The 14498-nt window shown below is 34.7% G+C and overlaps 3 protein-coding genes across 4 annotated transcripts; 1 reads left to right on the forward strand and 2 right to left on the reverse strand.

Annotated features, from left to right (window-relative positions):
• The first annotated feature begins 2580 nt into the window (after positions 1–2580).
• Positions 2581–7207, forward strand: LOC145208801 (E3 ubiquitin ligase Rnf121-like). The gene is made up of 7 exons (XM_080079051.1): positions 2581–2723; positions 3315–3456; positions 3888–4042; positions 4748–4871; positions 4951–5055; positions 5534–5708; positions 6351–7207. Exons 1-7 carry the CDS (start codon positions 2671–2673, stop codon positions 6533–6535), a joined length of 939 nt encoding a protein of 312 aa, XP_079935177.1. The 5' UTR covers positions 2581–2670; the 3' UTR covers positions 6536–7207.
• A 628-nt stretch (positions 7208–7835) lies between these two features.
• LOC145208800 (p21-activated protein kinase-interacting protein 1-like) lies at positions 7836–12054 on the reverse strand. 2 transcript variants are annotated; one of them, XM_080079050.1, is made up of 7 exons: positions 11711–12054; positions 11014–11140; positions 10437–10593; positions 9779–10001; positions 9260–9416; positions 8247–8384; positions 7836–8091 (listed from the first exon to the last, which is right to left on the reverse strand). In XM_080079050.1, the coding sequence occupies exons 1-7, from the start codon at positions 11936–11938 to the stop codon at positions 8003–8005; spliced, it is 1119 nt and encodes a 372-aa protein (XP_079935176.1). In that variant the 5' UTR covers positions 11939–12054; the 3' UTR covers positions 7836–8002. The 2 variants fall into 2 exon arrangements, with proteins under 2 accessions (XP_079935176.1, XP_079935175.1); XM_080079049.1 differs by having other exon boundaries at positions 7837–8091; positions 8247–8387; positions 11711–12053.
• An 879-nt stretch (positions 12055–12933) lies between these two features.
• On the reverse strand, positions 12934–14494 carry LOC145208799 (large ribosomal subunit protein uL11-like; the record flags this gene model as incomplete). The annotated part of the gene is made up of 4 exons (XM_080079048.1): positions 12934–12998; positions 13063–13164; positions 13233–13330; positions 14407–14494. Coding segments are annotated over 4 exons (294 nt in total), but the record flags the coding sequence as incomplete, so codon positions are not given.
• Between the last annotated feature and the right edge of the window lie 4 nt (positions 14495–14498).

The raw sequence follows: 14498 nt of genomic DNA on the forward strand, positions 1-14498 counted from the left end.
CAACCAATATCAGTCATATCCGTTAGAGCCTCCATATAGTCCCTCGGGAGATTTAGAATTTGACTGTACAAAAGCTTAGAAAAACATTTTGGACCTGGGCCACCATGCAGTAGTGTGAGAGATATGAGAGTTCCGTAGATGTAATACAAATCTTTAGCAACAGCTAGATAAAAGAATACACATGAAAATGCTATGTTGTAAAAAATGTTTAAGTATTTAAAGTATTACCTATCGGATTGTGAGTAAGAAATCTTTTATTTTCTTTTCCTTCGAAAATTATACTGTTCGTGATTGCATGCATTACCAGGCGCAAAAATTCTCTAGTTGGACCTCCAGCATCCACTGCTCCTTCAAATTGGCCATTTTCATCACTGAACTCAACACTAATACTGGCCATTGGTTTAAAAAATTTGCGTTTGACAGTTCGCACAGCCCCATCTAATATGTTTGACCTAATAACATGAAACTTGTTGACAGCTGATTCATCAATTTGTTCTTGCAAAGTTTGTAGGCACTGTTCTGCGGTGACATTGTTTTCGGATTTCCTGCAATGTAAATATTCGTTGGTGGCAGTGTACATTATTGACAAAAATTAAAGGAAATATAAATACATATGTAACTGACTCTGATATGGATGGTTCTCCAAGCAAAGATTCTTGAATGGCCTGCTGGATGTCCCCATCACTGTCATCACTCGAACAATTAAATTCTTCATTGCAACTCGCAATGAGATTGACATACTCACTACAGAAAAAAGATTTAACTTGCAAATTTGTTATGTATTTCTGTATTTTTTCTACTTGTAAACTGAAGATTCTGCAGTGGTTTCAGAACATTCATTTGATGTATCTTCTAAAACATTGCCTTTTGAACTGTTGGAAGTATCATTGCATTCCTAAAGAATGAAGTTTAATATATTAGGTTAATGTACAAAAGAATAAATGGCAATTGTAAAACTAACATACCATGTCACAACGGTTAATTGCAATTTCCACAGTTTTGATTGCAAGATGATCCTTTGTGCAGATATATATTTTTTTAGTATTTAATGCAAGCACTGCTCTGGCATTCCACATAAAGTTATCATCCACTGCTGCTTTTGTCAGTAAATTAAGGCCTGGTTTGTGCACCAAGAAGTCAAAAGCAGAAAAATGTGAAAAGCATTCTCCAAAAGCGTTGATGATTGCTGTTTTCATTTCAGTCATGTTCCATGCATTGTTAATTTGCAAAACATGGTGCAAACCCATTGTTTTTAATTTGTTTTGGCATCTTGGTATAGCCATAAACCATTCACCATTCATTATTTGTATTGTTTGGGAAAACTCTTGAAGTGGTATGCACACCACAGTCCTTGAACCGTACCGTTGTTTTTGTTTATTTTTAAGAGATAGTTTACGACCTCCTTTGATTGCAGTTGGTGTGTATCTTTTTCCTGTGTATGAATTAAATGGACGGAAAACTTTCTTTCGCTCCTATTGAAACAGGCAAAAACCATGTATAATATTTTTTACATGTATCCAAATACAAATGTAAACATGCAAGCTTACAGGTTGAAATTCATCATCACTATCGGTTAGAGTGGAATGACTTGGTTCATTTTTGTCATTATCAAAAGTTGGATTCTGCCAATACATCACAAATATCATATAAAGCAAAGGCATTTTGGCGCAGGAACCCCAGGTATAAACAGATACAAACATGCTTAGCAATCTATAGCATGTGATTTTACATACATTATTTGTCTGCCTTGTCCCCTGGTGATGCACCTGTCCACTCCTGGAAGTTGATTGTCCAGTAAGAGTTCTACAAGTATTAGCACTAACGCGTCCGGTTTGTTGCCTTGATAGTGTAGTAACAACTGAAGTCAACTGATTTACAACTTCTTGCAAGTCTAATTGCACGTATTTATCGTTGGATTCCATCATACAATCCAAACCGCTATTATTATGTATTTATAGCAGAATACATACGCACTCAAGTGCAATGAAACGATATGAATGAGCAAAAGGATTAAACATCATATTTCGCGGGTATTACAACCACGTTGCTGGAACCAGTTTCAGTTTCCCACAATGCACCGGGTAACTTGCGACGCAAGAAAGCTATCTTGCCGCAACTTAGCGTCGCAAGTTAGCTAAGTTGCGGCAACTTAGCGTCGCAAGTTAGCTATCTTGCCGCAACTTAGCGTTGCAAGTTAGCTAAGTTGCGGCAACTTAGCGTTGCAAGTTAGCTAAGTTGCGGCAACTTAGCGTCGCAAGTTAGCTAAGTTGCGGCAACTTAGCGTCGCAAGTTAGCTATCTTGCCGCAACTTAGCGTTGCAAGTTAGCTATCTTGCCGCAACTTAGCGTTGCAAGTTAGCTAACTTGCTGCAAGTTAGCTATGTTTCGTTGCAGGTTAGCTATCTTGCTGCAACTTAGCTATCTTGCGGCAACTTAATTTATTCGACAACGGCGCCCCATATAAAACTCAAAACGTACTCAGTAAAAAATGTTTTAATTTGCTCGTTACGCATGACCAACTGCAACGTCCCTGAGTACCCTCTTAGGGATTTTTTTGCCGGTGGTGCGATTTTTAACAGATGCAATTAATCTTTTGCACGGATTCTTTTTGCTTGTTTTTGTCAGTATTTTGTAACATAGTTTGTTTGAATCAAAGGTAATTTATAGAACAATGGAAGAAATAAAAAATAATACACCTGTAATTTCTGAAAAAGAAGCGAGAAGGTAAGAAAATTAACCCATTTTTATTTGTTTGTCATATTTGTCAACAAACATTTTTTGAACATATACGCTTTTTGCCAGATTTTTGTGAAAAAAATGCAAAAACTGTTACATGCGTGAAATAGCGTACTAGCCCAACATGTTTGTTTAATTGTTTGAAGCTTATGACTGTCATAAGACCTAGAAACATTCTTGTGATTTACAGTCAACTGTCAGCTGCACTGATGAGACCATTAGGGTCGAAAATCTCAGTAGCTTAACTCAGTTTTTTTAACATACCATACTCGATAAATTTTTAACATTAAATTTTTTTTTAACATACTTGATAAATCAAAAGTGTGAAACTGGGAAAACTTATATGTTGTGTTCATTGTTTAAAAATATATTGACATAGTGGTTGTGTTACATATGTAATCATAGTTATAATGGCTTATAATATGTTATAACTGCAGCGTCTTTAGTCATGATCCACCAATTGTGCCCTATCTGCTTAACTCCTTCATACAAAATATACTGACAACATGTGGACAGCAAGCATGTAACAGATTGTTGTTACCCTTACCCACTTACTCTAAATTTGATTCCCTTTTTTAGGCTTGCTCATTTGAAGGAGATGGAAAAACACATTGGGCATGAAACAATGCATTTGGAGATGGTTCTAATTCTTATCACAACACTTGTAGCTTCACAGATTGCTCTTGTACAATGGAAAAACAGACACCCAAAGTCATACAATGTAATCGCATGGTTTGTTGTAACACTGTCAGACCACTTTAAACACATAAACTACCAGTATGCAAATCTTATACATGACAATGTTTCACAACATATTGGCCCAATTGGTGATTTGAAAGATTGGAGTATGCAATTATTTTTCACTAACTGTTAATATTTTTAGTTGGCCCTGCTGATTTCCATTTGTCAAACCCGGCAGACTTTTTGATGTGCTTAATACCAAAGCAATATTCCTATTAAAACCAGTTTTGATGTAACTTTGTGCAATGAATGTGCTGTTTTGATGCAGAAACTACCAAAATGACTAAAATAAAGAAATTGGTTTACACCTTTAAAATGGCTTTGATGTCTTGTTCTTTATTATGAGGCAAAGACTGCTCTTCTTAGATAATTTACAGGTGTCTTAACTATCTCTTGTTTGCATTTTAACAGGCAGTCACTTTGCTTGGAATGTGGTTTGTACCATTTTTGTTTAGCAGTCGTATGTTATGGTGGCGATTTTTAACAATTTGGACATTTTACACTATTGTTACCACCTTTGTTGTTCTCAAAGCAAGGAGAAGACCTTTATCAGGAAATACTCCAAGGTAAACCAAGTATATATATGAGAAACATTTTCTCATCATAGTGCACTTTACTCAGACCTAAAATGTTTATTATTGGCACAAAAAGAGTATCTGGTCAAAACTTTTTAATATATTGATATACGGAAGCAACAGGAAATCATACTTATTGCTAATCATAGTGATAACTAAACAATGTGGGCACTACTGAGTCATAGTTTCAAATGACCATAAATCATTTTCTTATGCATTGTTATATATTACCCAATAAAATTACTGCAGTGTAAAAAAATCTAAAACAATAAGTGTAAACAAACAAAATCATTTTTTTAGCATGAAAAGTGCCACAAACACAAATTTAATCTGATATTCACATAAATAAGCACTTGTGTTTTAATTGGTTGTGTTTCGGCTATGTGTCTTTTATATACGTTTGTTTTAAACTGGTAGGGATTTTAAACCTAAACTTTATGAAACAAAACAAAGATAGAAATTGAATGTTCTATATACCAACAGTTTGTAAACAAAAGCACAATAACATTTTTGTCCTTAGGCGTAACATTGTAAAAAAAAATACAATAGACTTTTTATACTGACATAGAATTCAATGTTTATGATTTGTTCCTAGTATTTAAATCAAACACTCTAAAAATTGCATTGAAAAAATATGGCAAATTGGACACAGGTTTAAGCATATTCAACGGTTTTAACACTTATTGTTACTTTCAGACTTGTGTACAAATGGTTTCTAGTGCTGTTTCAAGTCAGCTATGCAGTTGGGGTGGTTGGATATATATGTATAATGTTCACAGTCTTTGGGTTAAACATGTTGTTCCTTATTAGACCAGAAACAGTAAGTTGTCCTATTGTTACACTTTGCTAATAAAACCTTATATTATCTATGTACAATTATATGTGTTTTAATCTTTTAGGCCATGGACTTCAGCGTACTTTTGTTGTTTTATGGATTGTACTATGGTGTTATGTCACGCGATTTTGCTGAAATCTGCTCTGAAATGATGGCATCTACTATTGGGGTTTGTGCAATATTTATGAATAGCCATTTAATCTGCATTATTAATGAGTACCAGATGTTTGATGCCAAAACAACTGACCTAAGCATTGTGTTGTGGTCTGGTTGTTTTGAAAGCTTGAGTCATCATGGTGAAACGCTTTGTGGTAATTTAATTCTGTACTATCATACTGAGGAGCATTTTCAAAGTTGCCATCAAGTTTTTAGGAGGTTTGGACAAACTTGTAATTGTAACGACCATTGTTTTTCACTTTGCACTGTGTAATATAAACTGTAACAATTTACAACAGGTAAATAAAACACTTTTAAATCAAATCGTTTAAAATTAGGAAGGGACACACAAAGTCATGATTCGTTTCATTTTTGCACGATTAAATGTATTCTATGATGTAATATGTTTTTAAATTTTTGAAATATAACTTTTTTGTATTAGTTGCTCTCATATTCTCATACCAAATTTGTGTTTTTTGTGTCTACTCTAGTATTACACAAAATCTGGAATTCCAACTAAGACTTTAAAAGATGGAGTTTGCGCAGTTTGTGGTCAAGAACTAGTACTACCACTTGACGAACATGACACAACTGTTGAGAAAGTGTACAAGCTTTCATGTTATCACACATTTCATGACTACTGTATCAGGGGCTGGTGCATTGTAGGTAAGATCAAAAAGTATTGAAGCATATTATTGGTGCTTGTGCATATAGCAAGTTCACTTGGTGCTTTTTGCATGTTTATGTAGTGTTTAGCACTGGGGTGTGCAACCTCCAGGTCAAAAGCGTATCATTAAACAGAGGTTTCATGGCCCATGTAGAAGTTGAATAATAAATGTACACATTACTTGCTAAGATTACTGATGGCTGTTTACTCAATACAAGCACATTGGAACTTGTTTAGGTAAAATCAACTTGTGTGATATAAAGATGTCACCCATGGTCTAATTACATTAATTGTGTTTGCTTACAGTTGATAAAGGTCGCACACCCCTGGTTTAGACCACAAAAAATCATGTCTAAGGTTTATATTGTTACTTTATGGTGCATTAAAAAGTTAAAGTCACTTAATTTTAATGACAATGACATGCAATCTACGCTTGTTAAATGCAAGAATATCCAAAATTGTACAATTAGTGACTTTGTCACCTTAATTAATTTTATGTTATGTATTGTTTCAAAAATCTGTTTTGGGGGACTTGATATACATTGGGCAGAATAAAAAACACTAAATGAGTTGAAAAAACAACAATATCTTGACTATGCAACACATATTTTTGACACGCACAATTCTACTTGTATTTGCAGGTAAAAAGCAAACCTGTCCTTACTGCAAAGAAAAAGTTGACTTGAAACGCATGTTTACTAGTCCATGGGAACGACCTCATTTATTATATGGCCAACTACTGGACTGGATTCGATATTTAGTGGCTTGGCAACCAGTTATTATTGTTATTGTACAAGGAATTAATTGGACCCTGGGTTTAAAGTGATAACAGTGGTTCACACATTTTGATTTTATCCTAAGTTATTACTTTTTCTATATGCAAGTGCAAATGCATTTCGTGCTTTTATGAGCATTCATATAGTTGATCATTGTTTAGTTAGTGCTCTTCAACCTTTTTTACTTATCTAAAATGTTACTTATCTACCCTTCAGGACTACTGTTGCATTTTTGATGTAACAATTCATGGCCCTGTGCACCAGTTTATACACATCAAAGGTAAAACTAAAATGTTAAGCTAAAAAAGTTATTTGAAGTAACATTTTTTCAAAAGAATGGAGATGCATTGAAATGGTTGTATATACAGTGGTGGGATTCAGCCAGTTCGCACCGGCTCTATAGAACCGTCTCATGAAATTTTATGAGATCAGCGAACCGGTTAGCATTTCTGGTATCTGTCAATGAACTTTTTGTAACAGAACCAGCTAAAAAATATGACTTTTGTGATAGAACCGACTGACAAAAAAATGAATACCACCCCTGGGTATATATATAGTCATCCTTACACTGCAACAAGTTACTTGTTACACATATATTTGTTGGGTGATACCTGTGCACCAGTCATACACTGGGGCTTTAGTGGTGCACACTGGTTGAAGAGCACTGTATTAGTTTTTGCTGTTGAATTGCCAGTGGGGGAAATAAACAAGTAAAAAAACTACCTGATTTGCTGTGAGAATGTTTTAGACAATTTTTACATAAATATTTGTACTACACCCTGACCAGATCTGTACATTACCCAAGACAACTTTCTAAATAGATTTTCCTTTAGTTGAGGGGTTGGCAAACTTTTTTTGGCAACTGACTGATAGTGATTGGATGAGTACCCAGCACTCGATTTCTATGGTATCGATACTCATACTCAGTAAATTGGCTGATTTACACTGTAAGAATACAGGCAATTTTGCCAATATTTGCTTTGGACAGGACAAATTGAGAAAAAGTTTATTTTTTCGCTATCATGTGGAGATTACATTTTTCTATATGCTTCTGTGCATATGTACCCTGACCATGGCAGATAAATTAACTAGTGATATACAACTGAGTATAACACTATATTTAAGTACTCTGTATCGAAGGTATATACATGTGGTACTCGCTTCAAAATCTGGTATCGTCCCATCAATACTGAGTGGTTCAATTTAGTTTCATGTGCAAATTTATCAAAACCTTTGTCATCATGATGTTGAGAAAGGACTTACATTACCTCAGCAGCATGCTACCTAGGGATCCAATCTACATAGTAATGTTTTGCTGCATAGTAATGTTAAAAATTCATTCACAGTACACAGGCATTTGCTGACCCCTGCTCTAGTTAATGAATAAAAACTTTTTAAATTGGGTCAATTTCGAATCCAAACATTATTTCACTGGGTTTGTTTGAAGAAATTGCTGGTTTGGCCATTGTTGCTACATATACTATACAAAGCAGGCATTTTTGGTGTAATAAACAAATTTATTCATCGCCCAACAGTTTTTGTAGCTTTTTCTTTTGATTAAGTCTCTGGTTTTGTTTTCTTTTTCTCCGCTGTGCAATTATTTTGTCTGCAAAGTCAAAAAGTTTATTAAGCATCTAATACTTAAACAGAGATGATTAGATGTAATACCTAAACTCCGATCAAATACATAATATCCTTGGTTGAATCATTGTTACAAAATGTGCAATGTAACAAAATTAAGTTTTATGCTGGAAAATTTACCTTTGTTTTTGCCTTCCGTCGTTTTACGATTTTTTGTGTTATTCTCATTTGCATCTTTAAGTGTTTTACTATCACTAGGCTCTTGCCAAACAGTTAGACATGTCACTCTTGCATTAGTTTGAATGCTCAGCAAACAATCTGCTGTGTGGAAAGAAAATAAAGTAGTTTATACTAGTGATGCACCGAACCTGCCTCAAAAGGTTCGGGCCGAAACCAAATATTCGGCCACGAGGCCGAATTAATTCGGCCGAATCAGGCCGAACCTAAAATTCCCGTTTCTATAAATGTTTTCAACTGAACCTTGTGTTGTTGATGCGAGTGAACTCAATTATGACATGCCAAAATCACTTTCACAATACGGAAGCTTTACTTAACTTGTAATATTTTGCAGACAATGTGGCTCGCATTTTATACATACAACAATTAGGTAATTTATGATGTTTCATATTGTCTAAAATGAAAGTTTAGGCATTTATTCCATGCAATCAAACAGTTCGGTTTCGGCCTAATTTTCAAAAAAGTTCGGGCCGAAACCGAAACAAAGGAAAACAGCGGATTCGGGCGAAATGTTTCGGCCAACCGAAACTTCGGTGCATCACTAGTTTATACTAAAGAAAACATAGCCCCTACACATATACTGCAAGATACTGAACCATAGCCAATATATGGTTGGCCGAAATAAGTAATATGACTGGAGAATTAAAAAAAGAAATACCAAATCAGACAAACCTTAATTGCAGTCCATAAATTTTATTCAAGTAATCGCACAATTTAATTTTATCGCAAGATTTAATTTTATCCAGGTAATCGCATAATCAATTCGTCAAGCTTTTTATACAATTACCCATACGGTTTTCTTAACAAATGACACAGTTAAAATTCACAATTTGCAGTATTCAGCTGTATTTACACTTTGGGCCATATACTACAACCATTTGAACCTAATACCTTACAGACAAGTGGGTACAGTCCAGGCTTTTATTTATTTCATGTAAAAAGTGGGTAGGCGTTACCTTCTTCAGTTTTGTTTGAGGAGTTAATGTATTCATTATTCAACCTCCATATTTTAAGGTTTCCATCACTTGAACCAGATGTCAGCCACATTTCATCTGGTTTCTGTTGTGTTTGGGGTTTTATGATGTTTATGCATTTAACACGACTTTCATGAGCCTGTAAATGAAACAGGGCATAACTAAGCTCAATATTATGACAAACTACTATTTGGAATATATGTTACATCAATTGTTTTCTGAGATACATGATTGTGTTTCAGGTCTTTCACCACCTTACTTAAACTGTAAAAAGTCATAGAGTTTGCAAAAACTTTCATATATAACACTATGTATTACTAAGCCATGATTATTTATAACACATTAAAGGATTTTCAAGGTAGTACTGCAACGACTTTTGACAATAGATGTGTGGCCTATTAATTGATTTACAAATTATGTTGTTTTTCTGCATGTAAGTGGTATTATGAATGGTATGTGAATTACATAAATTTAGAAATTGCAGCCTTAACTCAACAATACCTTAAACTTTTTTCTACACTTTTCACTGTGAATATTTATGATTTGAATATTTCCACTCCCATCTCCAATTGCAAGCATGTGATGTGTCTCAACAGGCAGAAACTCCAAAGCTAAAATTTGTTCGTCAATTGTCGATTCAAGAATACACTTTGCTGATTCAAGTTCAAAAACTTGGATTTCATGAAGTGATGCAACAACGTAATATTTTCCGTCATATGACCACCTTGTAAAAAAATAAATAAAAATACATTTGTGTGCCAACAAAATGAAGATAAAAATAAATGTTTTAATGCCGATTAGCTGTTGGTCGCTTTCACACCGATGAACTACCGTTTTTATCAAGTTCCATCTATGTTTTATCATTGTTTTTGTGCCAGCGTCTTTCTCTTGTTCATCTATTTGGTGTTATAATATCGACTGTGTTAGGTGGCTGAAATTACCCTGATGAAGAGCCCCTTACAATGTGCCAAAACATTGGATGATTTGTTTATATTTGTCGGCTAAACTGGATAAAACAACCTTAACTGGAAAATGGATAGTTAATAATAATCAACATTTGGGAAAACCATCTTTAAGCTATTTTTTTAATGGTAAAACAACCTTGGTAATGAGGCCTATAATTATGTATCAAAAATGGTTGGAATCCATGTATATTTACCTTATAAACTCTGGTTCGAACTTTTTCATGTTCTTAATGAAAACAGAACGACCGGTCATTAAATTCCATGTTCTTAGTGACCCATCTTTGGGGGAAACAGACATCCCCAATTTGCCAGATGGATGTGCTGCAATTGCTGTAACTGCTCCCTTGTGCCCTACAGATGTAGTTCAAAGATGTAAGTATGAAGGAATGGGGAATAAAATAATACTAAATATATTTTATCATCTGGTATCAATTTTTTGCACCTAACTAAAACATTTTTTGCAGCATTTTTATCACAGGAAATGGTAAAAGCTTACCATATGTGTACACCATTTTACCTCAATGATAAAATGTTTAGTAATAGTTTTAATCAAACAATTTATGCCAGGTTTGCAAGGAGTTAAGTTAATCAAGCTTGTCGTAAAAACAATTTCAATGCAACATTTGAGATACTTGTGAGTCACAAGTCCTAAACTTACTAGTTTTTGTTGAACATGTATATTTTCTAAGTTTTCTACGCCAATTAAAAATACCACTAAATCCAGTGAAAGTTTGAGCTTCGTGCTGTATAAAGTGCCACCTATGTTGTTACCATGTAATGTTTTTAAAAGAGTTCCTTCTGGCCCAGCCTCCCATATACATATACTTCCATCTTCGCTACAACTCATTAAGTGTGTGTCATCCGGAAACAAAAGCTGAGTAATCGCTCCAGAATGACCCTGGGAGAACAAAAATTGGTAAATTAAAAGTAAGCTAAGTTTTTAGTACATTTTTATCTTTTTTACTGTTAGTATTTTTCATTATACTTTAAACATGTACTAACAACTTTTTTTTGACAATTAAGATCAAAATGAGGTTATAATATTGTCAAGAAAATCTTATTGATTTAAGTTGATTTTGCAGGGTGAAACAAATCAGAGCAGCACAATTGCCATAAAATATTTACCAAGCTGGGGATAGCTGCCTAACGTTAAGACATTATACAGCGGGACAAAGTGGAGGGCACAATTGGTGGATGGATGGTAAATGTGCTGCAGCTATACCATTACTATAAGTGGAAGTGGCAGGGACTCACATATGGGAGTGAGAAGGTGTTTTCAGCATAACATATAATTTGTATTTAGCATTTTTTTATATGATACACTTGAAAATCTCACTACATTTTTCACAACAGTTGGAACCGAAACAAAAACATAGTTTATGTTTAGCTTATTTAGCGATAAACCAAGAAGAAAAAAAACTTTTGACAAAATGTCAGGAAATTTCTGAACAGCATTTTTTGTATTTACCTGTAGAGTACCCAGTTCAGTGCCTTTTTGCATATCGTATAAGCAAATTGTTTCGTCTGTTGAACCTGTAGCAACATATCGACCACCAGCAGAGGCACATTTGATACAACCTTTCTGAGAATGGTCTGTAAAATAGGGACTGGATTCTAAACTTTCTCCGTCGCTGCCAGGCTTAATGGTGTAGCCCAGGACGATTTGTTCGTAACAGCCAACCACAATTTTAAGCATATCGTTTTTTTTTTAATTCACAGATCTGCAACATTTGGTAGAAATAGACGAAATGGGATGTTGTTTTATTCAGAATAAACCACGTTGGAAACGATTTGATTGTAGAAGGGGAATAACCGACTGGTACGTTCTTCTTTTTTTTTATTTCTATTATTTTAACAATAAACAAAGAAATTATACTCTTAGTAAAGTAATAACGTTTAAAAATATTTAACAAATATCCTTTTTTCTAGTCTATCTTGTATTTTTTAAAGATTCACTCATATGGACTGTAACGACGTCACAAATAAATAACGTAGAGGTTAGCCGCCGTATTAAATTCTTTAAAGCCAAAATGTTTCCAAATCTTAAGCTTAAACAAGGTTTAAGCAGTAGGTCATATTTCGCCTGATACAGAGAAAGGCTAATAAATCTTGCGTCATAACTTGCCTAGATCTTTTTTGCAGATTCGGTTGCAATAGCACAGTCGGAATCGAGCATGAAAATGGTCGAAGTTTTGCGCTTTTTAAGTAACTGGGTTCTTACTCAACGGCCCATGCAAACACGCCTAATGCATTTGATGGTAGTTAAATTAGGTCAACCACACGCCTTAAGCAGTGTGGTTTGTTCTGCATTGTAAAAATAGCCAAACCAGTCTCTGGCAAGTTAAAAACTACCATGCGCGATTATTTTTGTTGCCTCCCTATTAAATTCGCATTCTTTAATGTAACTTTGTGAGTAATGCGCTTCTCGACACAGAAGTCTTTTCAGCTTAGGGAAATTTATCTGTAACTGCCCCCTAACAATTTTCTTGCTTCAATTGGCCCCACTCTAGGGCTAGGCAGTTGTTTCTCCCTAATTACAATTTCACATTGAAACAACGTCGATCAGCTCAGTCAACTGGTCTCATTTCGGTCACACATAACCAAACCACAACTACTTATTTTGTCTGCAAACACTTATCAACCTGATAAAATTACTTCTAATTGTACACATAATAAAGTTCCACAATATCATTTCATTTTTTATTTTATTAAATGCCTCTCTCCACTGTCTTTTCCACCAAGAGACCGTTTTACTCCTGAAAATGTGTAAAATGGATTGAATTAGCACATTCACCACAAAACATTATTAGTCTTAAGTACCTCTGGGCAATCAATTTCTCCAGAGTTGATCTGTTCGATCAAATCATGAGGTGGGTAACCGTCAACAGTGCAACCAACACTTTGTGCTGTTCCAAGGATTTCCTACAAATTAACAGCATAAAAAAGGAAAATTAATACACTTAACATACTGTAGAAACTTGTAACCATACCTTCACTGTTCCAGAGAAGAATCTAGCCATTGAGCGTTCACGCATGGTACGAGCAATATTGTAAACATCGTCAAGTGTGATGTTGCCATTGTGCTTGACTGAAATTTAATACTGAGGGATAAGTGTAAGCAAAACATAGTTCAATATCACAGTGCTTTGGTATCGGTGTGTGCTCACCGATGGCGTTAATGCACATTTTGTGTGGATGGGATGCCAACCCCAACCAATTAATCTAACACAAACACTTATGTTTTGTTCACCGCCAAATACTTCAGGAGTTCTATATAAGCTACATCTGTTTGAGACCTAACACTTTTGATCAAAGTTAAACAAAAGGAACACAAAAACACAGTAATTATATATATTCTAGACTGGTGATTTGTACCAGCAGTGCGCAAGACAGTTTTAAAAGGTGTAATATAACTGTGCAGTCTTCAGGGGTTTGCATAACTTTATTAGGTCAAAATACATGAATATTTTGCTTGTTGCATACATAAGTTGTTTTGTTTTTACACAACATTTCCACCCTTGTTTATAATGCAGGGATGGCGAACCACTGACCCGCGGGTCACAAAGTGACCCACCACGTGAATTCCAGTGACCCACTTGTAGTTTTAATTTTTTTTAAATTTATTCCAAGATTAAAAAGCAACACAACAGTTAACTTAAGGTCCTTTGCCAGATTGCCTATTGTCTTAAAATACAGATTGTTGAGTCAATTGTGATGCAACAGATATGTTTATTTAAACGTACAACTTGAAACGATTTGTTATAACTTTGTTGACGCTGTTCGGTTCCACATATTTATGCGAATCTTTGTTTTCACACATAAATTTCATAAAATCAAGTGCCAGGAATCATCTCAGCTCAGATATGACTGCTGCATGTATTAAACTGAAAACTACCTATGATTACAAGACTTGCAGAAATGATGCAGCAACAAGCACCTTAGCATGGACATATAATAAAATATGTGACCCACTTTGTTTTCTTTCCGAATTTTGATATCATGTTTGACCCATTCAACTAAAAAGGTTCGCCATCCCTGTTATAATGTAAGCATTAAGGTTCATTTGGGTTACAAGAGGTATGGACATTTTATGTGGGTTATGCCAAAAAGTACTTGTATCCCCTAATCTAGATAATTAATATTTGTAGGTGCAACCCAACTTACTGTTCTTAACCTTCTTTCTGTCACGTGGAGGTTCTTTCAAAGCCTTGATGATGAGAGAAGAAGCACTTGGCACTACTCTCACTGTGGCTTGT

This window comes from Phallusia mammillata, unplaced genomic scaffold (genome assembly GCF_965637545.1).
Source record: "Phallusia mammillata unplaced genomic scaffold, kaPhaMamm4.hap1.1 HAP1_SCAFFOLD_357, whole genome shotgun sequence".
Taxonomy (NCBI): Eukaryota; Metazoa; Chordata; class Ascidiacea; order Phlebobranchia; family Ascidiidae; genus Phallusia; species Phallusia mammillata.

What these genes read in the sequence shown, in the direction of transcription:
- LOC145208801 (XM_080079051.1), top strand. Translation starts at nt 2,671, where the DNA reads ATGGAAGAAATAAAAAATAATACACCTGTAATTTCTGAAAAAGAAGCG. An exon ending in GACACCCAAAGTCATACAAT is followed by an intron (nt 3,457 to 3,887) that starts GTAATCGCATGG and finishes GCATTTTAACAG; the next exon opens with GCAGTCACTTTGCTTGGAAT. An exon ending in TGATGGCATCTACTATTGGG is followed by an intron (nt 5,056 to 5,533) that starts GTTTGTGCAATA and finishes TGTCTACTCTAG; the next exon opens with TATTACACAAAATCTGGAAT.
- LOC145208800 (XM_080079049.1), bottom strand. Translation starts at nt 11,938, where the DNA reads ATGCTTAAAATTGTGGTTGGCTGTTACGAACAAATCGTCCTGGGCTAC. An exon ending in CTGAACTGGGTACTCTACAG is followed by an intron (nt 11,141 to 11,710) that starts GTAAATACAAAA and finishes TTGTTCTCCCAG; the next exon opens with GGTCATTCTGGAGCGATTAC. An exon ending in CTCAAACAAAACTGAAGAAG is followed by an intron (nt 8,388 to 9,259) that starts GTAACGCCTACC and finishes CTTTCCACACAG; the next exon opens with CAGATTGTTTGCTGAGCATT.